Source organism: Aristolochia californica, unplaced genomic scaffold (assembly GCF_029961685.1).
Source record: "Aristolochia californica isolate CCGP_79_NKW_82.1479 unplaced genomic scaffold, dmAriCali1.0.hap1 SCAF_11, whole genome shotgun sequence".
NCBI lineage: Eukaryota > Viridiplantae > Streptophyta > Magnoliopsida > Piperales > Aristolochiaceae > Aristolochia > Aristolochia californica.
The window spans coordinates 26,649,196-26,675,824 of record NW_027181782.1 but is presented as its reverse complement, the minus strand read 5'-3'; the positions used below and the strand labels follow the sequence as shown (position 1 = coordinate 26,675,824).

General features: G+C 36.7%; 1 protein-coding gene across 2 annotated transcripts; it reads right to left on the bottom strand.

Moving 5' to 3' along the window:
- Positions 1-2,038: 2,038 nt before the first annotated feature.
- LOC137944684 (uncharacterized) lies at positions 2,039-25,883 on the bottom strand. Of its 2 annotated transcripts, XM_068790402.1 has the most exons (7): positions 14,577-14,931; positions 14,148-14,260; positions 12,806-12,888; positions 12,082-12,138; positions 11,414-11,502; positions 9,018-9,096; positions 2,039-2,117 (listed from the first exon to the last, which is right to left on the bottom strand). In XM_068790402.1, the coding sequence occupies exons 3-7, from the start codon at positions 12,884-12,886 to the stop codon at positions 2,046-2,048; spliced, it is 378 nt and encodes a 125-aa protein (XP_068646503.1). In that variant the 5' UTR covers positions 12,887-12,888; positions 14,148-14,260; positions 14,577-14,931; the 3' UTR covers positions 2,039-2,045. The 2 variants fall into 2 exon arrangements, with proteins under 2 accessions (XP_068646503.1, XP_068646502.1); XM_068790401.1 differs by lacking the exons at positions 2,039-2,117; positions 9,018-9,096; positions 11,414-11,502; positions 12,082-12,138; positions 12,806-12,888 and adding an exon at positions 25,425-25,883 and having other exon boundaries at positions 14,109-14,260; positions 14,577-18,090.
- Between the last annotated feature and the right edge of the window lie 746 nt (positions 25,884-26,629).

Genomic DNA, 26,629 nt, shown 5'->3' with positions numbered 1-26,629 from the left:
TAACATAATTGAAAGTTTAACAGGAAGAAGAAGTGTAGATTAGAGAGATATACAGTTAGATGAAATTATAGACGTAGATCAAGATATTACACTATTTAGCAAATCAACAAAGTCTCTTAAATCCTAAATAATTATTTAGAACAGGACCTCTAAATTTTAATATGGATTATTTAGACACTACATGGAAATTCAAATCAGTTGTGTAGGACAAGAATCTGTTAGCCTTAATTTAATAGCAGAACAAGCCTTTAGGCAGATAAAAAATATATATATAATTTGGCTCATTTAGGCTTAATCGTAATAGGTATAAAGGGACTAGGAAGAAAACATTTAGGTACCAAAACACTGTTAAGTATATATGATGATAGATGGGCAGATCCTAAAAAAACTATGTTAGGAATTACATAAGTGGACATGAATATGAATGGTGGGATATTTTACTGTTCACCAGACTTTCTTATTGGCATAAATGATTTTAAAAGATATATTAAGATAGGAATTCAAACAAAAGGATATGAATCCTTTGTAGGAAAAAATTTGTTATTATGTATAGGAATTTTAGGAAGATGCACAACTTCTAGAACTACTAAATTTACAGTTAAGATAGATGATGTAGTCAACCTTATAGGAAATAAAGGAATCAAATTAATAAAACCAATAAAATATTCTCCAGAAGAATTAGCAGGTTTAGATTGGAATTTAAAATTTAGAGAAGAAAAAGTAATTAGTCCAGAAGATAGCATAATGTATACAGATACAAAAGGAAATATTAATATAAGATTTAATAATTACGAGAACAAGTTATCAGAGGAAACTGAATTTGTTACTAGTGAAAATTATGGTTTAGCAAACCTAGAAATAGAACAAGACAATATTATATATCCAAATGAACTTGAATTAATAATAACCAAAAGAGAACTACTTCATTTAGAAGAAGACTTGATAAAAAAAACAAAACAATAAAAGAAGAGGAATATCTTTACTATGATCAAGATAGGAATATTATAATTGGGACTATGCCATTACAACCTAAAGAACCTAACCCAGAACACTTTAGGGAAGAAAACACAAGCCTAAAAGACTTTATGGATGCAAAAAGCTCTATGAGAATGCCCAATAGCAGCTACGTAAGGACTCCAACACCAGAAGTATACACTTTGGGAAACATGCCTAGATTTCCTTACACTCGAACTGTAGAATCTCCCTATAAAGTAAAACCAAAAGGAAAAAGAAGAGAATTAGAAAAACCCATAAAATTTCAAGAAATAGGAAAAGGAAAAATTCTCAATCTATCAGCTCATGATCCCCAAGAATGGACCATAGCATTAGATGTCTGGACAAAGCAAGTAGTTTCAGACTATATCCAAAAGTTCCAAGCCCATGATCATGAAAAATGTATAGATATATAGAAACCTTTCTAGGTGAAAGAGTAAAAGCTTTATGGGAAAGTTATAAAAGAGAAAATCAAGAAGAATTTGGAAATTTAATGAGTTTAGGATCAAACCCTTATAATTTTGTAAATAAGATTTACCATTTAGTAACAGGAGATGATCCTAATTCAGGAATTATGACACTCCAGAAAGATGTAGTTGTTTACCTAGAACAACTCAATCTTTATAATTATAAATATGTTAAAAAATTCTTACAAGACTATTTTTACTACACCTGTGTTGCAGGTAACGCTTTCAATAAAGATTTAGGTACAAAATTATTTCGTAAACTTCTAGGAGCATTAGGAAAGGAAATCCATGAAAAATGGATGATCTTAGAAGGAAATAACCCTGGTCATATATATTCCATTGGACAAAGAACAAAATTCATAATGACAATCTTACAAGAAAAATGTACTGACATCCAAATACAAAGACAGCTTAAAGGAGATGATTTTGGTTTTTGTAAAAAGATATATACTACTCAAGCATATAGCCTTAAAGATTCAGATGATAAACCTAGAAAACATAAAAAACTTTATAAAACAGGATATTTTATCCGGAGATCAAAAAGTAGAAATCCATATTTAAATAGGGATAGACATGTAAGAAGATTTAATCCAAAAATAATTTACAAAAATAAACTTGCTTGCATATATGTGGACAACCAGAGCATCTAGCAAATACCTGCCCAAAAAGGCAAAATATTAATTCTAGAAGGTCATCTTTAGTAGAAAATGTTCAACAAGACCTAATAGAAGTAGAATATATGTCAGATACAGAATCAATCTATAGTATTGTAAGTATAGAAAATGTGCTACAAGAAAAATCAGGTTCATATGAGGATTTAATTCAAGATCTTACTACAAAATCCTTATTTGACTTCATGGATGTTAATATAGAATGCCAACATAATTGGTCCTGGCAAACAGGCCTTGACAATAACCCTTGCTTTAAATGCAATTGGTACCCTAGTAAAAAGAATAGAGCAAAATGTAACCAATGTTTTATTGAAGCCTGTATTCCATGCTTAAAAATCTTAGGATTCCAACCAAATGATTCTACTATACAAAACAGAATCAGTACCACTAAATTAGAAATTCTATGTAGAAAAATAGATCACTGTGAAGCTGAAATTAGTCTATTAAAACATAGACTAGATACTCTAGAGCAAGAATCTTATGAAGGCATTACTATAGGCTTAGATGAACCAAAAACCTCCTATGTACATAATCTGTCCGAACCAGACCCTGAAACATCCTATGTCTGTAATCAAAATAAAACCTTCTCTAGTATTATAGTCAAAGCCCAACTTATAGATAAATACACTATTACTCTAGATGCCCTAGTAGATTCTGGATGTACAGAAAGTATAATTCATCAAAGATTAGTCCCTACCAGTTATCATAAGAAAACCACCAAACAAGTCAAAAGCCAGCAGGTTGACAGTACTTACAATCCTTATACTACCTACATAGATACCGCCAAAATCCAATTCCTTACCAACTGCTCTTCTTACTCCAGTCCTTATACTCTTCCACTCACCTAGATTAGAGATCGTAAGTTTAAAGTAGACTTTATCTTAAGCTTAAATTTCATCCTCCATAACAATGGTTCCCTTACTATCTCTAGAGACAATCTCCATTTTTCCAAAAATTGCCATACCATTCCTGTTTACACCAACTACTCCCCTACTATGATCTCTACTTCTGCAACGGAGCATCGTGGTACCCCTAGCACCTCTTGTTCATGTAAAATTCCCAGCAGTTGTAAACAATTAACCAGCCACCCTTTAGCACAAGAAGGAAGCCATCTTTATCCTATCCTAATAGATGTAGAAAACCAAATAGGAAGTACCATTACCAAACTAGATAATAAGCTTCTTTGTTATGAAGACAACGCTGCTCTCTCCACAGATCATTACCAAAATCTAGCAGACCCCACAGACCCAATAGAAGAAGATTTAGTAAACGTCCCTATCCAATAAGGACAAGCTTATCAAAATTCCTCCATTCCAAACCTACAAGAAATGCAGGAAGAACTTAAAATTGAAGATGAAGATTTTGAGGATTGGTTAGACCATGTCTTAGAAGAAGAATTCTCATATTTAGACCCAAAGAACTAGAAATTATTAATATAACTCACAAAGATAAAATCCATCTTCAACAAATCATAGACAAGTTAGATAAGCTAGAATATTTATGAGAAAACCCTTTGAAACATTGGGACAATAACCATATTCAATGTAAATTAGAATTACTAAATCCCAATTATATAGTAAAACAGCCAATATTGAAGCTAAAAATATAGATAAAGAAGATTTTAAAGAACATATTGCAGAACTCTTAAATTTAGGGATAATAAGAAAATCAATCAACCCACACAAGTCAGCAGCTTTTATTGTTAAAAAACATAGTGAACAAGTCAGGGGAAAATCCAGAATGGTAATTAACTATAAAAGACTTAACGACAACACAGTAACTGATAATTATAATATTCCTGATCAATCACAATTAATTAATAGGATTCTAGATAAGAAAATATTTAGAAAGTTTGATTGCAAGTCAGCTGGCAGGTAAAAATGCACCTAGATAGTATAGGATGGACTGCTTTCACTTGTCCAAAAGGAAATTTTGAATGGTTAGTAATGTCTTTCGGTTTAAAAAATGCTTCTGCCATTTTCCAAAGAAAAATGGATAACATATTCAAAAAATATGATACTTTCATATTAGTATATATAGACAACATCTTAGTCTTTAGCAAAACAATAGAAGAGCACATAGGTGTTACGGTCCCGGATCTGACACGTGGATTCTTTGGGAGGATCTGCAATCTGCCACGGGTTACGGGTCTTCCAAACATTACCATAAGGGTAGTAGGAAGACATGGGGAAGACGAAAACGAAGATCAAGCCAAAGGGAAGCTTGATACCCTAGAGCTCGTTGAGGAGAACTCTAAGCCTCTTACGCTAAATTTAACCTAATTCTTAATACTTCAATGCTTCTATTTCTCATTAGTCTTACCCCTTAAATAGGGCTCACCCGGTTAGGGTTTACAATAAAATATTCTAAAAATACCCCTATAAATAAAATATTCCAAAAATACCCCTATAAATAAAATATTATTATAAATACCCCTATAAATAAAATATTCCAAAAATACCCCTATGACCTAAAACTGAAATAAAATAAAGTAAATTAAAGGAAAGACTAAAATAATAATGTTATTGCGTGTATAAATTACACCCCCCTTGGAAAACGAGTTTGTCCTCAAGCTCGGAAGTAGTGTCTTCACCGGTGCTGAAGTAGCATCCGCGAAAGCTATGACGCCCCCTCTGTTTTCCAGCTTCCTTTTTTTTTTTTTTTTGGGCCGGTCCGAGTTAACCTGGGTTGACCCGGTTCAGGAACCCGGTCCGGCTTGCGACTCAGTGGACAGGGCCGATTAAATTTTCCTAAGTTAGGAAAATTTAATCGGGAGTCGTCTTCTTCCTTCGGCCACTCCCGAACTCTGCGGCCGGCAGTTCCATTCCTCACGGCACCGACGAAGTCCGGCAACGGGCGTCTCAATAGTGAAAATAGTTTGATTAATTTTGAAATGTTTTAGAATGCTGTTGAGAATTTTTTAAGTGCTATGGAATTTTTTTGCCATGTGGTGAAGAGATTCGGGTGTTATACATATCCACCACATGGTATTCTATTTTTTATGGTTTGTGTTTCCATGACAGGTAAAGGTTGTTTGATAAAGTTTTTTCCATGAGGACCATCTCGGATGTAGATTATAAATAGTTATAAGAATACAACCAGCTGCTCGATCATATGACATTTGGACCTTCGAAGATGACAGCAAAATGCTCGATCTCTTGATCGAGCAGGTCAATATAGGGAACAAGTTGCCTAATAAGGTTTGGAAGCATGAGGTATATATGGAATGTGTTAATGAGTTCAATGAAGACGCAATCAATAAAAAACCGTTGAGCAACTGAAGAATCGAACAAGATCATGGAAGAAAACATATCAAACGGTAACAAGTTGCATCAACACTAATAGGTTCGGTTGGGATGCAACCACACAACGAGTTACTGCATGTAATTCTGTATGGTTTGACTACATAAATGTCAGTAAATCATGATGTACTATAAAATATTTTTTATGTTTTTCGCGTTAATATAACTCTATTCCAAGACATCTAAAAGATGTTTTATCCTTGTAGGAGCATAGAGATGCTGAGAAGTACAGACGTGAAGGCTGCCCCTATACGACAAATTAGCTGTGGTGGTGGGAAACAAAATAGCCATGGGGTCAGGAGGTGTAACCTTTTTAGAGTAGGGCGATGAACTCATCCGTGAGTCGGAACATGTTCCGATGGATGAGCCCGAGGATGTTGATATAATTAGGGATACTCCATCGTCATTATTGAGCGGGAATGAGTCAACAGCTAATCAATCTCGAAGAAGTAATCGGTCATCTTCAAGTCATCGTAGGTCTGTTAATCGACTAGACATTGAAGGATGTCATCAAAACTAAAGAGGCAGATACTGAAAGAGATTGGGTCAAAGCCCTCAAGGAAATCCCGGACCTGTTTATAGACTTGATGTTTTGTGTTCCTACATGGTTGGATACACCAAGTCAGGAGTATTTTACGAAGATGACAGTGGAAGAGCGGGTCGAGTGGCTTAAATATTGTGTAACAAACAATTTGTAATGCGTTTTAAATACACTATCTTCTTTTGGAATAATATTATGTATTAAGTATGATGTTTGAATTATGAAGTTGCAATACTTATTATGCTTAAGGATGTGCGTGAAGGTAGGATGTGGGAATGTGGATAAATATGGTGGTGTATAGGTGAATATGTGTGATTGCAAATAGGTTATAATTGAAGATTGATGTTTATTTGTGTTTATGACTTATAGGCGATTGAATTTGTAGATTTCTATGGATATTATGACAGACAGAAAAGATTGCAACTATGATTGCATTCACAACTTTCTTATCGCCATGGGAAGATACTATCTCTACCAGTGCAACAAACGTGTGCCACGTTCTTGTGGGATTAATAATTCATTGTATTTGCAAAATGCACTAGACAAATCATCTGTTATATTTCGAAAAGTTTACAGGATCAATCAAATAATATTTTGCAAATTGGCAAAAATACTTACGAGTAGAGGGTTTTTATCAGCCACAAAGACCATCTCGGTTGAAGAACAACTTGCATATTTCCTCCTAACTGTTGGTCAACAACAATCTTATAGTGTCACAACAGAGATGTTTGATAGATCGAACTGGACCATAAGTAGGTATTTCAACAAGGTGTTGGATGCAATCCTCAAACTGCACTCCGATAACATCATACGGCCTTCAGAACGCACACTCGAAGATTTTAACCAGTTTATCCGTACTTCAAGGTAACATCACTTCCTCTAACTAAACAATTTTAGATTAATATACAAAGTTAGTCAATATTAATTGAAAATATATAATTAGGATTGTGTTGGGGCTATTGATGGAACTCATATCAAAGCGAACATTCCACTTGAAGAACAACCAAGGTTCTAGAATAAAAAGGGTTATCTTTAAAAAAATGTGATGGCAGCAAGTTCATTTGACATACAATTCACTTATGTATTTGCTGGATGGGAGGGATCAATAGCTGATTCCCGTGTACTAAAGAACGCATTGACTCGCCGAGATAAAATCTTTGTACCTTAAGGTAAATAATATATTTTTATGCAGTCATTTTTTATTTATTTTAGCTTCAATTATTTTAAGTGGAATATAATTTCTATTATAGGTAAATATTATCTAGTCGATGATGGTTATGCAAATCTTTCGGGATTTTTGGCTCCATATCGAGGAACTCAATATCATTAGCAAGAATTTGGAAATAATATTCCTAAAAATGAAAGAGAATTATTCAACCGAAGACACTCATCTTTGCAGAATACTATTGAACAAACTTTTGGTGTTTTAAAAGCTCAAATTCAAATGTTGAAAAACACTCCTCCATTTTCGTTTAAGATTCAGACAAATATTGTACTTACTTGTTGCATATTGCACAATTATATAAGTCGAGAGGATTACGATGATCTATTTGAAGATGAAAATGATCATTCGGGTGGCGAGCTCGATGGAGGAGGTAATGCAATCCAATTAGGTGCAATGAATGATACAGACAACGACGATAGCGATGGTCTTGAGGATGAGGGTAGCCAAGTAACAAGCTTTTGGAGGCAGTGTGCATTAGAATCTATAAGAGCCGTACAATTTCGAGATACCATAGCTACTTCCATGTGAAATGATAAATATACTTTTTTATTTATTAATCATATTTATTTTTTATTTACTCTATTGTATTAGTGATTTAATAGTGGTAATTAAAATATTGTTAACTCAAACACTTGGTTTAAGTAACTCATTTTTATAATTAATAAAATCAATGGTTTTAAATTTAATGGAAAACTATTATTAATTAATAATATGTAAAAAGATATAGTTTGTTAAAGTTAACATTTTGATTATTTTTTCTGTTTAATCATGACTTTTTTATGTTAACGAACACCATATATTATCAATAAATTAATAACTAATTGTATTATATTCATTTATGTTTTTAACGTTATTTTTTTTTTATGAGTAATCATGTGCACAGTTAATTGGCTCACACAATTACTGTATTAATGTACAATAAACAGTAATCATTAAATAATATAATATATAATTCAATTAACTAGTATATTAATATATTTTAATTATACATTAAATTAATTATTCATGTAGAAATAATGTTTATTTTCCTAATTTAATGATTAAGTATTATATTCTAATTAAATATACTATTACAAGTTACTAATTCTCTTATATTCCACGTTTTTCTCATTTGGGGACAATAACACTGGAAACTGTTTTCCAATGGACATGAACTCGTCCACACTAACACCTATTTAGAAGATGGAGTTGATGTAGATGATTGAAATGAAGATGAACTTCAAATTACCCTCTTTATGTTTCAATATTAGCCTTTTATTTCTAATTTTGAAATTGTATTGACTTGTCATCTGAATACATCCACACAAAAAATGAAAAAGTTTGATGTTTGATTTTGTTATTACATCGTGTGGATAAGTGCCAAAAAAGGTAGACTTTTTTTGCCAAATGTGCTAGGAGTTTTCTTAAACTAGGAAGCTCATTTTTTTGAGAAAAATCCAACTGATAAAAGATCAATCTCCAGGAACAGAACCCCCCATCCTCATATTTGAATAGGAGATACTAGACATGATGTTAAGGCCTTACTACAATGAGCTTGTAAAGGACGAAATTGTTCAATGTTTAACCAAATAGTTACTAAATAAAAACAAACAATCAAATAAATAAATAAAAGATTTTCTCCATATATCAGGGACACTAAAGGAATTCTATTCTCAAAACGAATATAGAAATGTTTTGGAAAAAGAAGTAAAATATGAACAACCTAAAGTGATATTTACATATTGATTTTTTTATTTTATAAAATTGACATTTAACTGAACCTTTTAAAAGAAATACTAAATGAATCTTGATAACAAAAGAAATAGAATTTTACTTTACCTGTTCCACTCTTGCCACCCAACAAACATCTCTGAAGTGCTCTTGATAGCTCACTTGACAACTCCTCACCTCCTCTTCCCTGTGCAATAAGAAATTAATGATCAAGGGAGAGCAAAAATAGGAGGAAAAAACATAATTATAGTCCTCAGTTGCATAAAAATGAGAACCCATAATCAACAATTAGACATGTGATATACTGTGTTAGCTAGTCTAACATGTGTAATACCATAAGGAAGAAAAGCAGGAATTTTTAGAAAGAAATAGAAATACATTTAATGAATATTAATGTTTTTCTAGTATTTTCTCCAGGTACAGCTTGCAATGCAGAGGTGAAAGATAATTTACCTTCATAATGACAGGACTACCAATCTTGATGGTGAAAAAAGAACGGCACCATGAACCTTTTCCAAAACATTCTTTCATTGAATCCCTTCAAGAAGGTCTAACACTGTAATAGATGTCCATCAGGGCTGGCAATTTTATAATTATCCATTCTATAGCGTTAATGTGATATGGAAAAATTCCTCATCCATGTAACAATAGCATAAGCACACATATTTACCTATAACACTTTTTTCAAGGAACGAGTACAGTTATAGGTACTCTATACATGGTTACGCCATTATAGGGATATGGAGATCGGCGTTTAACCTTACTAAGTAAGATAAAAGAACATCTCCCTATGCAATGGATAGCTTAGTTTTGGAAATCTTTGGTAAAAGATGACTAAAATTATACATTTTTAGTTAATATTTTAAAAAAAATAGTTTTTGTTATGAATTTGCAGGCATTTTTATGATTGCTAATTTTGAATATTTTAACATATTATAGGTGTAAAATTTTAAAATCGGTAAGAATAGAAGAGGAGAAGGGAGAAAAATAGAGAGAAGAGATGAGAGAGCAGCTTTTTTTTTTTGGAAAAGATGTATTAATAAAACAGGAGAAATTACAAAGTTTGGGGGAGCATTTCCCTTACAACCAGCAGAGATGAGAGAGCAGCTTAAAGGCTACATTGGGGTTAGAGCTCAAAAAGTTCCAGCTCTCCCCTTTAATATTTCACTTAAGTTATTTTTTACACAAAAGGACAATTATGCCCCTTAGTACAGAAAGTTTGAGTGTAACTTGAAAAATAAAAACATGACAGCTATTCTAACTTGCAATTACAAGATGAAACCCATGTAATATGATGAAATGACCAAAATGCCCCTAAACTAGTATTTCAACAATAGTTTTTATCGGAATGCTTGAGGGATCCCAACAGCTTGGGAACGGGCTGAGTTTTGCCACTAGAAACCTCCTCTACAGTGCTTGATGTTCTGTTGAGACTTTTTTTTTTTGTGAAAAAATGTATTAATAAAACAGAAGAAAATTACAAAGTTTGAGGGTGCATTTCCCTTACAACCAGTGATTGTAGGGTAGCTCCCTGCCTAGCAAATACATCTGCCGCTGAATTTGGGGATCTCGGAATGTGGGTCCAACAACAAGAAACAATTGAGGTAATACCTAAGATTTCCTTAAATGTATCCCAATGTCTCCACGGAGGAGAAGACACTCTCTCACACCATCCAATCACCACTTTAGAATCCCCTTCAACTTAGCCTCTTTAATAAAACTGATGCTATCATTGCTTTAAAGCTTTTCATTCCTAACGCTCCTCTTTTTTTCCCTCTAAATAATCACTCCCATTTCACTAGGGGGTATAGGAATTTGTCCAAAGTACCCGGCCACAAGAATCTGTGTCATATTTTCAAGTTTTCATTTATTTATTAGTTATAGAAAGTATGTCTCAGGCAAGTAACAACTGGCAGTGTAGCTGAGTGGCTCCCTCCTTACAGGACTAGTGTCATAGTATCAATTCCCCTTCCTCTCGTTTGAGTGTCAAGTATCAAAGGCAGGATTCAGACCAGGCCTGGTCAGCTCAGCTCTGGTTGAACCAATCAATCTGGCAAGGTATTTGGGATATTCACTATACAGGTTCACCGCACAGAGGAAACTGGTCTGGCTACCGAGTACCAGTCAAACCAGTTCAAGTGGCTGAGTAAGACCAGTTCATGAAAACATTGGTCACAACATGACTCTTTTCTGTCCCAAGAGTTAGAAGAAATGTTACATTATTAGTTAACTTTACATAATTAGAACATTGTTTAATAGGAGGAGCCTACTTTCTATTCTTATGTATTACCTGGTCATTAGACCTGCGTTAAAGGTGCTTACTAGTTGCTTAAACCCACATATTATATCAACGAATGGTAGTACTCTATAATTGAAAAAACCTTCCAGAATATAAGAGCAGGGAGTCAATTGCAGCATCTAGAATCCTCTAAGTTAACACACCAAAACAGCTATCCTCATGAGAAAGGTGGAAGTAACCATGCAGAATAAAATAATCAACCAACCTCAAACGAGCAGCCGTATGACTGCACTCTACAAATATGGCAACCTTCCCTTTGCCAGGTTGAAGAGGACTAGGCCTTCCGAGTTCTGCCTGAGAAGAGATCAATTATTAAAAAGTAACAATATCAGGTATAGTAAAAGAAGTTTTATGGCAATATAACTTTGCTAGCCATTGATATTGATGGAAATAAAGAACACAGAATCTTCTTACTTCCCAGTTTCATATCCAATACACAAAATGACCTTTCAAAAGTTGCAAAAAGAGATTTGAAGTATTTCCAAAAGGAAAAAAATATATAGTCAAAAGAAAATTTTATCTGAAGTTATCTATTCTCAGTGATGGAGGGTACATCAAACACATGAAGTAAAAAGTTCATTTTTTACTATAAAATGTTACAGTATGAATACACAAGCAGTTCCTTTTGTGGAAAGAAATTTTTGGACCCGAGTTGCAGAACACCTGCAAAGTGTCAGTGTCAACAAATTGACACCACGAGCGCCGCATTCAAAAAGGAATAATACTAACAATAAAAGTAATAATAAATGAAATAAATTTCAAAATTATTAGAAGAATTTACTTCCATTAGGCACCTATAACCAGCAAATGCATAATCAGAAACTTATTTCAGAATATCTTATGCCTTTAAAATACATAACAACATTTCCATACCTTCACACTAGCAATAACATCTGCTGCACCCAGTCTTATCCTGGCAGAACCATTCGCCTATTATACAACCATCAGAAGCTTAAATGAAAAACCGCAGTGGAAAATACAAATTACAAAGGAATGTTGAAGACATATGGAAAGGGGTTTAAAGACTTATATCTGATCACACCTACATTCTTAACCACCAAAAGCATCCAAGGATGCATATCAGAAATGCAGAATTAGGTGCTCAGCTTACCAAGAATGACGAGTTATGTATACAAGTTGAATACAGAAACACTAAATGCATATGGCAATGTTCGTCCATACTAAGACAGCTTGTAGACAGTGAACCTGATCTCAACTGATCTCTATACCATGAAACAGGGACCTCAATGGGGCTATAGCACTTGGAGTGAAAGATGATAAAAAAGATAAGAAACTTTGTACAGCAGCAGGGACAGAGAAACTGAAAAATTTTTAAAAATTATTCTTAAAATGTAATTTCATCAGACAAAATAAAGGGGTTCTCAGACTAGAGATTCTGCCTCCAAAATGGAGGGTAAATCTGGACCTCTCAAGCCAATGCCAGGCAAACCATCACTGAATTGCCCAGTCCATGCAGAGTCAAGGGCATAGGAAGATTTTAAGGTTTATGCTGCAAGACATCTAGGAAAAGTAGCCTTCACCAGAAAAAATGGAAATTGGACACAGCAGGTCACACATTGAAAAATGAAAGTTGTACCTGAGGAATGACTCCAGTTTCAACAGAGATTGGTCGATAATGAAGTCTTTTCCGGCCATCAAACCTGAGATCCTGGCACATTCCTATGTATAAAAAACAATAAGGTTATTTAGTGCCCCTAGATAGACATTTAGGCTAGAAATGCTTTTCCTGATTACGAGTTTCTAAGAAATTTCTAACCTGAAAAGGTATTAATGCTTTACTAGGAAATTCATCCAACTATCCTCGTAGCTATTAATGTAATTTCCAAGGAGTAATCATTCGAGAACTGAATTATATGTATTATACATGCTTTTCGATGACAGATAATGATGATTTAGTATTTTTATCTGTATTGCAGAAAACAGTTTTTATGAAGAAATGTGGGTGGTTCCACATTATAGCATTTAAAGAGTTCAGACACTACTACTTTTACGTTTTAGATGCCATGGATGGAAAAAAGTACGACAGGAAAAACTGGATAGGGGTTTCTGGGAAACTCGGAAACCAGAATGCTACTAGTTTTACACTAAAATACTACCAGAAATGTATCCTATTTTCCTAATTGCTTTTAGTACCTTTTCCCAGAAGAAAACAAAAAATTACTAATTGAAAAGTTATTAATGCCATCAATAATCCCCTAAGTGCATATGGCAATGTTCGTCCATACTAAGACAGCTCGTAGACAGTGAACCTGATCTCAACTGATCACTATACCATGAAACAGGAACCTCAAAGGGGTAATCTCACTTGGAGTGAAAGAAGATAAAAAAGATAAGAAACATTGTACAGCAGCAGAGACATAGAGAAACCGAAAACTTTTCAAATATTATTCTTAAAATATAATTCCATCAGACAAAATAAAGGGGTTCTCAGACTAGAGATTCTACCTCCAAAATGGACCTTTCAAGCCAATGCTGGGCAAATCATCACCAAAGTGCGTAGTCCAGGCAGAGTCAAAGGCATAGGAAGATTTTAGGGTTTATGCAGCTAGACATTTAGGAAAAGTAGCCTTCACCAGAAAAAAATGGAAATTGGACACAGCAGGCCACACATTGAAAAATGGAAATTGTACCTGAGGCCTGTAACCCTTATGAATTTCTTAGGGGAAAAAAATTTCCTGGAAAATAACTAAAACCTAATTATACCTTCCAACATAAATAATCTACTTAAATGAGGCAACTCCAACTATACTTCCACGTAAATAATATTACTACATGTGAACATGTCAATGTGTATTAATCATTGAAGCCATGATTCAAGCATTGCTTGCACTTCTCTTTCAATGCAGCAAGTAAAGCATATTTAATTTCAAGAGGCCAATTACAGTAAAGCTGAATTTATGTGATGGAAATCCTTTTACCTCAGTCACAGACAGCAGCAGACCTGATCATCTTTAATTACTTGTGCGTCTTTTGAGGACTTCAGATGATTCAAACTGTCCCACTTGATAGGGTTTCCAGCAGTGATTGATTTCTATAAGAAACAACAAACATTTTACCTTAATGCTTGGACATGCAAATTGAATTCATAGCAAAATCCCAGATTTTTTTTATCCAAAGAATTAATGCATCTTCGACAAAACATTTGATCAGGAAACTTGGCATGCTCAGCTGACTATTAAAGAAGATACTCTCTTAACTGTGGATGATACAATATATGTTCTCACTCATTTTATATAGTTCATTCATTAACATGATCAATACAAGGAACTAATGCTTCTTATGTGAAATATTAGATTCTACAATTTAGATGCAGACTAAATAAAAAAGAAAATTTGTAAGAATCCCACCTGCAAGCATATTATATGGGGAAAACCTTCACTCCACCAAAGCTGATGTGCACATTTTCTCATTGAGGTTTTCATAGGGAGAGAACTGAACATCTGGAGTGCCACTTAAAATTTCTTTCTAGCTGCTCCCATTTCCTGGCCAGTCTTTTCCTTCATTTTCTTTCACTTTCCCTCATTCTACAAGGTAGATATAGCATACCAAGATCACAATATTCACCAGATTTACAATGAATGTGCTCAGACCTCCAATTGCAGAAAAGAAAAGTTGATAAAGGAAAGACCTCAATGAATATAATACATTCTTCACATTACAAGATTTCTTTTTTCTTTTTTGAAAATGGTGTTACCGCTCATCACGTTTTCATCTGCTAAGTTTGTCTATTCATTATGTTCATTAAATGGGTCTTCAGTCCTGATACCCGTACATCTGTATTTTGCAAGCCCACTGTTTCAAGGAACTTCAAAAATCTTAAAATAGTGGAATAGTTGATTCCAACACTACTGCCTTTACGATCTTGATTTTCTAACCACTCAGACAGGCTTCTGAACAGGATGGACACACTTAATACAACCCAACTAGCTAATACTGAAGCCGAGAAGTCCTCAAAACCATCAGGCAAGCAGAGCACCAAGCCTACAAGTTCCTGTGTAGGAGGAAGGGACCTCAAAAGTGTCAGAATACCAACTACTGCTACACAATTTTCCTGCTGTTCAGACAAATAACTACACAGGTCCACAACTAGTTTCTCCACTTGACCATTTGAGACAAGCAGCTCCGAAACCAATAAATTCCAAAAATTTTGCTGCTTGACAGAATCCCATTTAAATGAGCACTTTACAAGGTGACAAATAAGTCCACTATCAACACCAAAAATAGAGAATTTCCTTACACCAACTGCAAGCTGCATACACATGATATCTGCATAATCCAACAAATCAACAACCAGCAAAATAAAATGTTCATTGGAAGTAGATAAATCAGAAAGGTAGCAAAAGGCACTTTGGAAAAGCAACTTTGCTCTTTTAGGGTCCCACCTACAACAAGATTTTACATCTGAAAGTAGTGAAATAGATGTGGCCTGGTCAGATAGTTCCAGAAATTTTTTATAAACACGAAATGCACCCTCTACCAGCCAATCCAATGCCAGATCATCCATTCTATCAGATGGAATTATCTCAGCACAAATGTTATTTTTGTTACTTTTGTTACTTTTGTTACCACTAATGCAAGATAAATAAAAATCAAAGTGATACTTCATCAGAGAATTCTCCAATTTGCTATCCTGCAGATTCAATATCTTTTTGTCATAGGAATGATCAAAAACTTCCAAACATTCTTCTGAAGTTCTCGATACATCAACTTTGTGCACTTCATATGCAAGCGTTGAAGCATATGAGAGAATGTGAGCTCCGACAGGTCTGCCTTGCCTGGACCAAAACAACACCATTTCTTGCATTTTATTACCATGTGAAAGGATACAAAATCGAATGACCGAAGTGGTTGCTGATTTAATCTCGTCATCAAGTGGCCCATCTGGAAACATCTCATATCCTTTCAACCTAAATATATCAGTTATCTGAGAAGCTAAAGCTTCAGGGTGTAAACCCGATTTCCATCCAGCTCCATCAAGTCCTTGACCATCAGCACATGCAACTGAAAATAATATGTCCTCCAAAGCCCTAACACCCATATCCCTTGACTGTTCAATCTTGCCTCCAAGTTCGTGAAGTGAATTCTCCATTTCAGAACTAGTAGCTCGACCATCTATAAGTTTGACAACACCACTAATATTTTCCCCACAAACTTCACTTTGAACTGGACAATTAGGTAAACTTTGACTATCCATACAGGGCAAATTTTCTAAATTCTGTACCCTTTGAACAACAACTTCTGATTTCAAATTTGGAACAAAGCTCATAAGCCTTGCTCTGAGAGCTGGAGCAAAGGAACTGCAAGAAGTTAAAGTTTCCAATGAATTAATGACTCCTTTCCTGACAAGTGCCTCAAAAGACGCAGTGACACTGCAGACAATCAATTCTTTCCGATCCAAATCATAATTTTCCACAAGCAAAAACAAAAACTCCAAGAGCCCATGAGTTATTTCCATGTACCTCGGGATAGAATTCAATATCAAAAGAATCGCAGGCTCAATATTCATTATATTGTCAATTTTCTCATCAAAAAATAGCCAATCATAAAACAATGCCAACTTAGCATTAGCTTCCACATGATTCCTCCGGCAGCACTTTAGGAGCCAACCTATAACGGCCCACCTGGAAATAACATTTGATTGGAGAATTTCATTGGATGGGTGATGTGCACAACAAATAAACCGGATGAGATCACTTATAATAAATTCCATCTCAGGCCTACTAAGGAACTTGTTGGCAAACCAGACCTGGTAGCGCTTCTGGCTCCCCCATTTAACATGAGATAGCAAGAATCGCAATTGGATTTCCATTTCTGGCATGATCCGCAGTAGGAAATACTTGCTTGGTGTTCTGCTCTTATAAATTTGTGCAATACTTTCAAACCCAGGAACCTCAAACCTGGCAGGCTCCAATAACAAGTCTTTCCAAATTTCACGAAATTCAGGAATGTAAACCAAATCTTGAAGAAGACGGATCAAATCCCTCCCAATTCGCAAACAAAGATTAAAGTGTTTTCTCAGAACTCGTAAGCAAAATTCAATCTCCATCTTCTTGAGTGTCTCCAACATTGGGCCAGCAAAGCGATAATGATCAGATAATAACCGCAAATAAATAAACAGCCCACTTGTGAGTATATCTGGTTCAGAAGATACCCATTCCCAATTTTGCAACAAGATTTTCACCAGCTCTCCACATAACCATAGATTGCCATCACTAAAATCACCATTTTTGGCTTGTCTAAATAGAGAAACTAGCATTTTTTCTATGCCAATGGCAGAAACACTGATCAACTTTGAGGTGATCCAGAGAAGCTGAGACTTTGGGCGGTCTAGGAGCTTGTGAAAGGAATCATTTGATATGTTAAGGAGAAGAGTGACAAAGATCTCATAGCTATCTGTGACAATGGCATGAAGATGAGTAAGATGGACTTTGGACACATGGGGCTGGGTGAGGATGGCATACACTAGAGCTTGGTTAAGGTCAAGATATTCTGATGGTGAAGGGATATTGAGAGGGAAAGGTGGAATGAGCTGGGACTGACACTTTGCATATGATTTTTTGAGTGAATCCTCAAGTTGGTTCTGAGCTTCATGAGGAAAAGTGTCAAAGATTTTCAAGCCACATTGAGCCATTGATATGAGTGCTTCCAAGATAACTTATATCAATCGTGAATGGACAAATTGGTAATGTACCTGATCTTCCCCATAAAAAAACTTTCCTTTTGCCCGATAATTCATGAAATGAGTAAGAAACGACAAGAAAAGCTAATTTACATGATATTCAAGAATAATTTATCCAAGCCACCACTCACTGCTTCCACACCTAGTAAGAAGATGAAGGATCCCCTAGACTTCCGCACAATCTGCATAAGATGACAACAAGGAAGTGAGAAAAGAGACAATAAAATGTTAATAGAAGTCTAAAATTAGAGGAGCTCCAACGGTACCCCTCATAGATAAAACCAATAATTTGTTCAACCAAGGTGAAGCCTGTGGACATTTGTCCCAACTGTAGCTTCATAAAGAACCATGCCTTCACCTGTGCTTTAAACATAAAACGGCCTCTCCAAGGACATCTTCATGTATCTTGTGGCCAGTTATCAAGATAATAGCTCACTAGAGAAAAGTACATGTAAAACTTCTAGATCCTTTGTTAAACGATCAAAGTTTGGCTGCTTAAGTATAATTAACTTGATCGTGCTTTCTTTCACAATTCAACTTGGAAACCAATCCCATAACTGCTATCTTGTGAAAGCAGCACTACAGGAGCCTTTAGAAGACAGAGCTCTTTTGTGATGCATATTAGTACAAAAAGGCAAGCAAGGGAGAACTTGCTTGTGATGTAAGGTTGTCGCGCCTCCACCCTCCAACAGGTTAGAAGTTGAGATATCTTCATCCCACTGATAAAACTGGTATGGACTGCTTTGTGGACTTAACAGTTTGCCCTTATGAGCCTTAATGATATTCAAGCACTTCAAAAAGCAGGCAAACATATACAGAATAAAAAAATAGGCCCAAGAAATTATTTGATAGTACTACAGGCATCAAAGTCGTCATTCAGCCGAACTATTGGTCTAGAGGACTCTACTTGAACAATGTATTACCAGTACTATCATGTAGATGTTGAAGAGAAGTTGAGTATATTGCTGATTTTTTCTGCATTGCATGAATAAGCTACAAGGGTTTTGAATTCTTGAAGTCTGAAGTAGTTGAAAATTTTAAAGAGGTTTTATATAGATAACTCTTAGCTTTAATTATGGTAGTATTAACTTCAAATAGTAGACCTCTTCAAGTTATAGTTGACTTCAAGAGCTGCCAGATAATGTTCCATGACACTCACTTGACCACTTCAAGAGATCTGGAAAAAAAATAAAAAACAACACAGCACTAGAGCAGCCATCATATCTGACTCACATTGTCATTGAGACCAACCTTTTCTAGTTTTGTTCCTGAAAATCTAAAAGGAAAGCCTTATCATTCTTTGCTAAGAGAGAGACAATCAAAAACTTCTTTCTTCCCCTTTATTTTTCTTTCATCCAAACCATTTTTAATACAAGGAGATCAAGAGAGAAAAAAAAATCCTCCCAACAGCATTGATAACGTTCTGACAACTGAAAGTATGACTAGTGAGAATTTTCTTCTTTTTTTTTTTTTTTTTACAGAGACTGGTGAGAGTTTAGACCCATTGTAAAATTACAGAACAGCAAAGTGCACTTGCTTGGGCAGGTAAAATTGTTACCTACAACATGGCATCTTAATGGGAATATGGCATCTTAATGGGAATGCCTTTCACCACACATCAGCAAGACATAGACCACCTTTTTCTCCTCTTTTTCCTCCCCTCCTTTTTTTCAGGTTTACTGCTATCAATCTCCTCTGAAGACAGCTATCCTCTACCAAAAAAACCCTCCTTCCTATCTTTTCCAGAAAAGAAACATCTTACTTCTTCAACCTAATTTCTCTTTTCTTCGACTTCACCATCAGCCATTTCCCTGCAATCTCTATTTTCCAGTCTTCTCCCTTGTCTCTTCCTCCTCGTTACCTCTTTTCGCATCTCATCCACTAATGACTCACCTACTAAACTTTCTCTTTTCTCTATCTCATCTCAAACATTAGACGTTTTAACTAACATTTCTATGAGCTAAGGGATGAGAAGGTGAAAGAGGAGTAAGAAGGGCCAGACCCATTCGCAGAGTATAAGTGAAATTGCAGATACGCAAAATGGAGAGGAGGTCAACGAGAGGAAAAAATGGGGAAAAGAGAATCGAGTGAGAGAAAGTGGGTAAAGAAGACAGTTACCTGCGTTAGTGGTGAAGAAAATGGCTGAGGTTTTTGGGTGACAATGGCGGACTTCTCTGTAGGCAACAACGACGAGGTTATCAGGGTAACAAGGTTCTCTAGGTAGGAGGGAAAGCTCGAGCTCGTTCCATATACGAGGGAGTAAACAAGCAAAAAGAAGAAAGGGAAGAAAGGAAATAGTTTTTATTTCTAAAAACTGTATTTTTCCAAATTTATGTATAATATATTTTTACTTATTATATAATATACTTTTTAAAACCAATGTGACCATTGAGCCAAAAGACTATGTCATTTTTTGTCCTATAACTTGTATAAATAATATAAATTTACAAATTCTAAAAATAAGTAAATTATAATCAATGTCTTTTAAGACATTTTGATTATTTTTTAAACCATGCTTCAATAATTTTAAAATAAAAATTTAGAATAAGTCTTAAATATGAGCAAAAAATACTAAATCTAGCCGATATACTCAATTTCATCTCTTGCGAGATTTTGACACACCAGTTACTAATAGTCTCTGATAGGCCCAACATGGCTTCTACTTCTACTTAACACTATTCGAGTTTTGACCCTATTTTGGCCGGCTTAACACTAAGTTGGTTGTAAGTGCGTCTAATAATATTGTTGTAGAATGGGCAGTTGGTTACGTGGCATTGTTAAACCAGTGGCAACGACTCTTTCGGCGAGTGAGTCTCTTCGGACCAGTAGCCCTGCAACCTCGGGTATTCCAACTAATATAACCATTAACCAATTCAATAACGATATTACGTTCCTATTAAACATTCTTAACATGGATTGTTCTCGTTTGAATGGGAAATTGAGTACGTGGCATTGTGAACCAGTGGGTCGAGCCTCTTGAAAGCTCCTTCGAACCAGTAGCCCTGCGCCCTCGGGTTTCCAGCCGATATTCTCAATTTAATCTCTTGCGAGATTTTGACACAACAGTTACTAATAGTCTCTTCTGCTTCTACTTATCACTATTCGGGTTTTGACCCTATTCTTGTCGGCTTAACACTAAGTTGAGTGTAAGTCCGTCTAATAATATCATTGTAGAATCGGCAATTGGTTATGTGGCGTTGTTAAACCAATGTAATCGACTCTTTCGGCAAGTAAGTCTCTTCAGACCAGTAGCCCTACAACCTCGGATATTCCAACCGATACAACCATTAACCAATTTGATAACGATATTATGTTCCTATTAAACATTCTTAACATGGATTGTACCCGTTTGAATGGGAAATTGAGTACGTGGCATTGTTAAACCAGTGGGCCGAGCCTCTTGAAAGCTCCTTCGAACTAGTAGCCCTGCGCCCTCGGGTTTCCAGCCGATATACTCAAATTAATCTCTTGTGAGATTTTGACACAACAGTTACTAATAGTCTCTGATAGGCCCAACATGGCTTCTGCTTCTACTTAACATTCTTCGGGTTGTGACCCTATTCTTGCCATCTTTTTTTTTTTTTAAAAAAGGTGTGAATATATTACTGAGAGAGAAAAAAATACAAACCATACTAAACAGGACCTTCCTCCACCACAAGTTGTTGGAGAAAAACACCTATTTTAGCCCGACTAACCGCCAAGTGATTTGCAGATCTAGGAATATAATTTCACTTACATCGTATTTGGGAAATTAAAGTACATATATCATTAAAAAGATCACAATGCCGCCATGGGGATTTGCATGTCTACTTACACCAACTGATAACAATTTGTGAATCGCCTTCGACAAATAAAGGTCCTTCCATTCTCTGATGAAACAGCTTCAGGCCATTGAATAACCCAGATAACTCGGTTGTTGTTAAGTCTGATATGTCGAGTGGCCCGCAAAAAGAGAGGAGCAATTTCCCTTGGTCGTCATGGATACCCCCCCCCCATATCTAGCTAACCCCGGACAACCTAACGCACTTTCATCAAAGTTTAGTTTAAAAAATCCAGCCAGAGGAAGAGACCAAATCTCCATAGTCGGAGGGCAAAGGGGGGATAGGACAATTTTGCAACAAGATCCTAATTCTCACGAAGAATGATCCCTCCAAGACTTTTGAATTCTTTTCTCATCCGAATCCAAGAGGTGACTTGCCCCACAATCTGATTGCAGAGAATGTAATCAGGAAGGGATTTGTTATTAAACCTTCTGTTATTCCGTTCTTCCCAAAGGCCCCAGATAATGTGACCGACGCTGCAGGAGATTAATAACTTTCCAATTTTAGGGAGATTAACCTTTGAAATCGTGTGGATTGTAGAAACGAGATTTTGGGATGAGCAATAGTGGAAGCCAATTTTGTTGATGAGATTTGTCCATACCGAGTGCGCATAATTACAATGCAAAAGTACATGATCTGCAATTTCAGTGGAGGACATGCAAAACGGGCAAAGAGGATCCAAAACGTGCGTTCCCCAACGAATTAGCGCATCCGATGTTAGGATTTTGTTTTGGTTTGCAGTCCAGATAAAGAATTTTGCTCTCGGGGGTACGTGTAGAGACCACGCAATGGCCGATGGGTGACAGGATTGAGCATGGGAGGGTGATAGAAGAGCTTTATAGGCAGATGAAGTAGAAAACGTACCTTTGGGACAAAGTGTCCATATGAGGGTGTCTGGGCCATTTTTGACACAAGCCGAAGATAGACTCGTAATGAGTTCATCAGCTTCAATAGTTTCTACTTCTGTCAGCCCTCTAAGGAGATTTAGGTTCTAATCACAAGAATTTTGTCCAACAATAGAAATATTAGCCGCCTTGTTTCTGGTGAGAGAGTAGATTTGACCATAGCAAGAGTTTAGACTAGCCTGACCTATCCACCAATCTGTCCAAAACCTTGTCCTACTTCCAGATCCAATATAACACTTGACAACGTTTTTGAAGACAGGCAACAACTTAGCTATTTTTTTCCAGATAGGAGATAATCTGTTATACCTTCCTCCTACAATCCACCATCCCAAGAACTTATCTGCTTTACTCGCCACCATGTTTTGCCAAACCTGAGACGGGGTCATGTTGAATTTCCAGATCCACTTCAAAAGCAGAGCTGAGTTTGTTGCTGCAGTGTTGCGAATTCCAAGGCCACCCTCAGCAAAAGGTTTACATATGTCAACCCATTTTGCAAGACTATTTTTTTTTACCACCCACCCCATAAAAATCTTCTTTTCTATTCTTGCCATCTTAACACTAAGTTGGCTTTAACTCCGTCTAATAATATCGTTTTAGAAAGGGGTGTTGGTTACGTGGCGTTGTTAAACCAATGGCAACAACTCATTCGGCGAGAGAGTCTCTTCGGACCAGTAGCCATGCAGCCACGAATATTACAGCCGATATGACCATTAACCAATTCGATAACGATATTATATTTCTATTAAACATTCTTAACATGGATTGTTCCTGTTTGAATGGGAAATTGAATATGTGGCATTGTTAAACCAGTGGGTCGAGCCTCTTGAAAGCTCCTTCGAACTAGTAGCCCTGCGCCCTCAGATTTCCAGCTGATATACTCAATTTAATCTCATGCGAGATTTTGACACAACAGTTACTAATAGTCTCTGATACGCCCAGCATGACTTCTGCTTCTACTTAATACTATTCGGGTTTTGACCCTACTCTTGTCGGCTTAACACTAAGTTGGGTTTATGTTCGTCTAATAATATCGTTGTAGAATAGGCAGTTGGTTACATGGTGTTGTTAAACTAGTGGCAACGACTCTTTTGGCGAGAGTCTCTACGGACCAGTAGCCCTGCAACCTCGGGTATTCAAACCAATATAACCATTAACCAATTCGATAACTATATTATGTTTCTATAAAACATTCTTAACATGGACTGTTCCCATTTGAATGGGAAATTGAGTACGTGGCATTGTTAAACCAATGAGTCGAGCCTCTTGAAAGCTCTTGTGAACCAATAGCCCTTGGGTTTCCAGCCTATATACTCAATTTAATCTCTTGCGAGATTTTGTCACAACAATTACTAAGTCTCTTATCGGCCCAACATGACTTCTACTGCTACTTAACACTATTCGGGTTTTGAGTCTATTCTTGCCGGCTTAACACTAAGTTGGCTTTAAATTCGTCTAATTATATCGTTGTAGAATGGGCAATTGGTTACGTGGCGTTGTTAAACCAGTGGCAACAACTCTTTCGGCGAGTGAGTCTCTTCGGATTAGTAGCCTTGCAGCCTCGGGTATTCCAGCCGATATAACCATTAACCAATTCGATAACGATATTATGTTCATATTAAATATTCTTAACATGGGCTGTTCTCGTTGGAATGAAAAATTGAGTATGTGGCATTGTTAAACCAGTGGGTCGAGCCTCTTGAAAGCTCCTTCGAACCAGTAGCCCTGCACCCTCGGGTTTCCAGCCGATATACTCAATTTAATCTCTTACGAGATTTTGACCCAACAATTACTAATAGTCTTTGATAGGCCCAACATGACTTCTGCTGCTACCTAATACTATTCGTGGTTTGACCCTAGTGCTGTCAACTTAACACCAAGTGGGCTAAATTGCATTGCGACCTCGCGGTTTTCAAAGGTCCCCAAGCCTTCAATATGTAGAGCACTTGAATTACAATTAGGTACAATTAGAAGAGAGAGAAAGAGAGAGATGAGCGCACCAAAACATATATCCTATAAAATAGAAACATCAGAAAAGTGGATCAAGGCCAAAAACTAATCCCACTTCCACTAGATAACTTTGGAAGACATCAGCTAATGCTGCTAAGAACTCCTAAATCAAAGGTATACATGAACTAACTGTACTCCCTCTTATTTATCATGTGAAGGAGCTAGACCACAGAATATTACAAACATCCGCAAGTGATTAATACCTTCACAGGATAAAAAAAATAACTGTTTTTTTTTTTTTTTGAAACCGAAATGGAATAACAGATTTCTAAGTAAGTAATTTATTTTACTTAATTTCACTCCCACCAGGACAATCACATATACCAGTTAGTAAGAAAGACAATTATAAATGGGTAAGATGCTAGTCCATCACCTGACCCCCAGTTATATTCCTGGGAGCAATTACCAACATCATCTAACATAAATATGCAGTAAGATGTGATCAGCCATATTTATGAGATGGGTCATCAGCATCCTTAGCAGGCAAACAATAGAAGCTGTTTATTTTAAGATAGATCCACTAGTTAGAGGTCAAGACAAACTGTTGTAGGGCATGCATCACAAGCACTCTCCAATAAACGATCTGTACTCATCCCTAGATAACCATTATAGAGTCTGCCAGCTAAAAGGTACAACTGTTTTCACGCTTCTAGCCGTCTAAATTCATTTCAACACGATTACCCGTTCATCTTCTAGACAAATCACCCAAAATTAGGCACTGAAACTAAAATTAAATCAAATACAACACTAATTTAATTGAAAAAAAATAGGGTTTAGTCATACCTTCTGAAATTTGGGGAAAACCGAAGCCGAAGGGTGAAATTGAAGCCGAACGGGGAAATCGATGCCTAATCGAAGTAGAAATTAAGCAATCGATGCCCAAATGTCAAAATCGAAGAAAATCGAAATCGAAATGGGGGAAATCGAACGAAATCGGAAGGTATCTTGGGGGAAAAGAAAATAGCGAGAGGGAGAACGGAGTGGGAGGCCGAAAGGGAGAAGAGAGGGAGGCCGAGAGGGAGGCCGAGAGAGGGAGAAGCGAGAGAGGGTCCGAGAGAAGAGAGGGAGCAGAGACCTCGGAGGCGCAGGGGGTGCGGGAGAGAGGGAGAAAAAAATGAAAATGAGAAGAGACCGAGAGACGGAGGTCGGAGAGCGAGTCCGAGGGAAGAGAAGCTGATACCTCGGGGGCGCAGGGAGACGACAGATGCGGGAGAGGGAGAAAAAAAATAAAATGAGAAGAGACGAGAGAGGGGGAGCGGGAAGAGGGGGAAAAAACACAAACGTCCGAAGGGTTCGAACCTAGGTTTTAATTCATATTGATGATAGGCAATTTTGGACGGAAACCAGATTCCATAAATTATAGCATCGAGACGATATTCAGTTTTATCTCGGGGGGGGGGGGGGGGGGGGGGGGGTTAGTCAACTTGAAGGACAAGATGATCTTCAACCACATAATGCCCTTCTCCACTTGAAGTCGTTAGTGGAGTGCAGATGAAGCATCATCTCGATGCAGGGGATGAAGTGGTCCTTCATCTCCACGGTTTAATTTCAATCATGTAGAAGAAGGCCCTTTTTTATCTTCTTCGAATTGAAGGACGGGCGACGCCCTCGGCCTCGCTCTCTCTCCTCGCACCCCCCCCCATCGCGCGTCGTTTTTTTCATTTTTCTTCCTCTCTCCCGCACTCCCTTCCCCACCGCCTTTCGCCAGGCCAATAGCTTTCGCCGCACCACCGTCGTCCAGCAACCGAGAACAAACCTGAGGAAAGCTCGAGAGAGTCTTCGTCGAGGTGAGTTCGACAGTAGTCGCTCACCAGGCCGAGAAGAGATCCGAGAGGGCTTCTCCGATGCAACTTCCGCTTTCCGACCATCCTCCGGCGTCGGTTACGTATTTCCGACCAGTCCCGGAGCTATTCCGACTCCAACCAAGACTCGAGAGAGCCGGTTGGAGAACGTCAGCTCTGTTTCGCTCTTCGCTGGACGTTACCTCC

What these genes read in the sequence shown, in the direction of transcription:
- LOC137944684 (XM_068790401.1), bottom strand. Translation starts at nt 17,860, where the DNA reads ATGGCTCAATGTGGCTTGAAAATCTTTGACACTTTTCCTCATGAAGCT.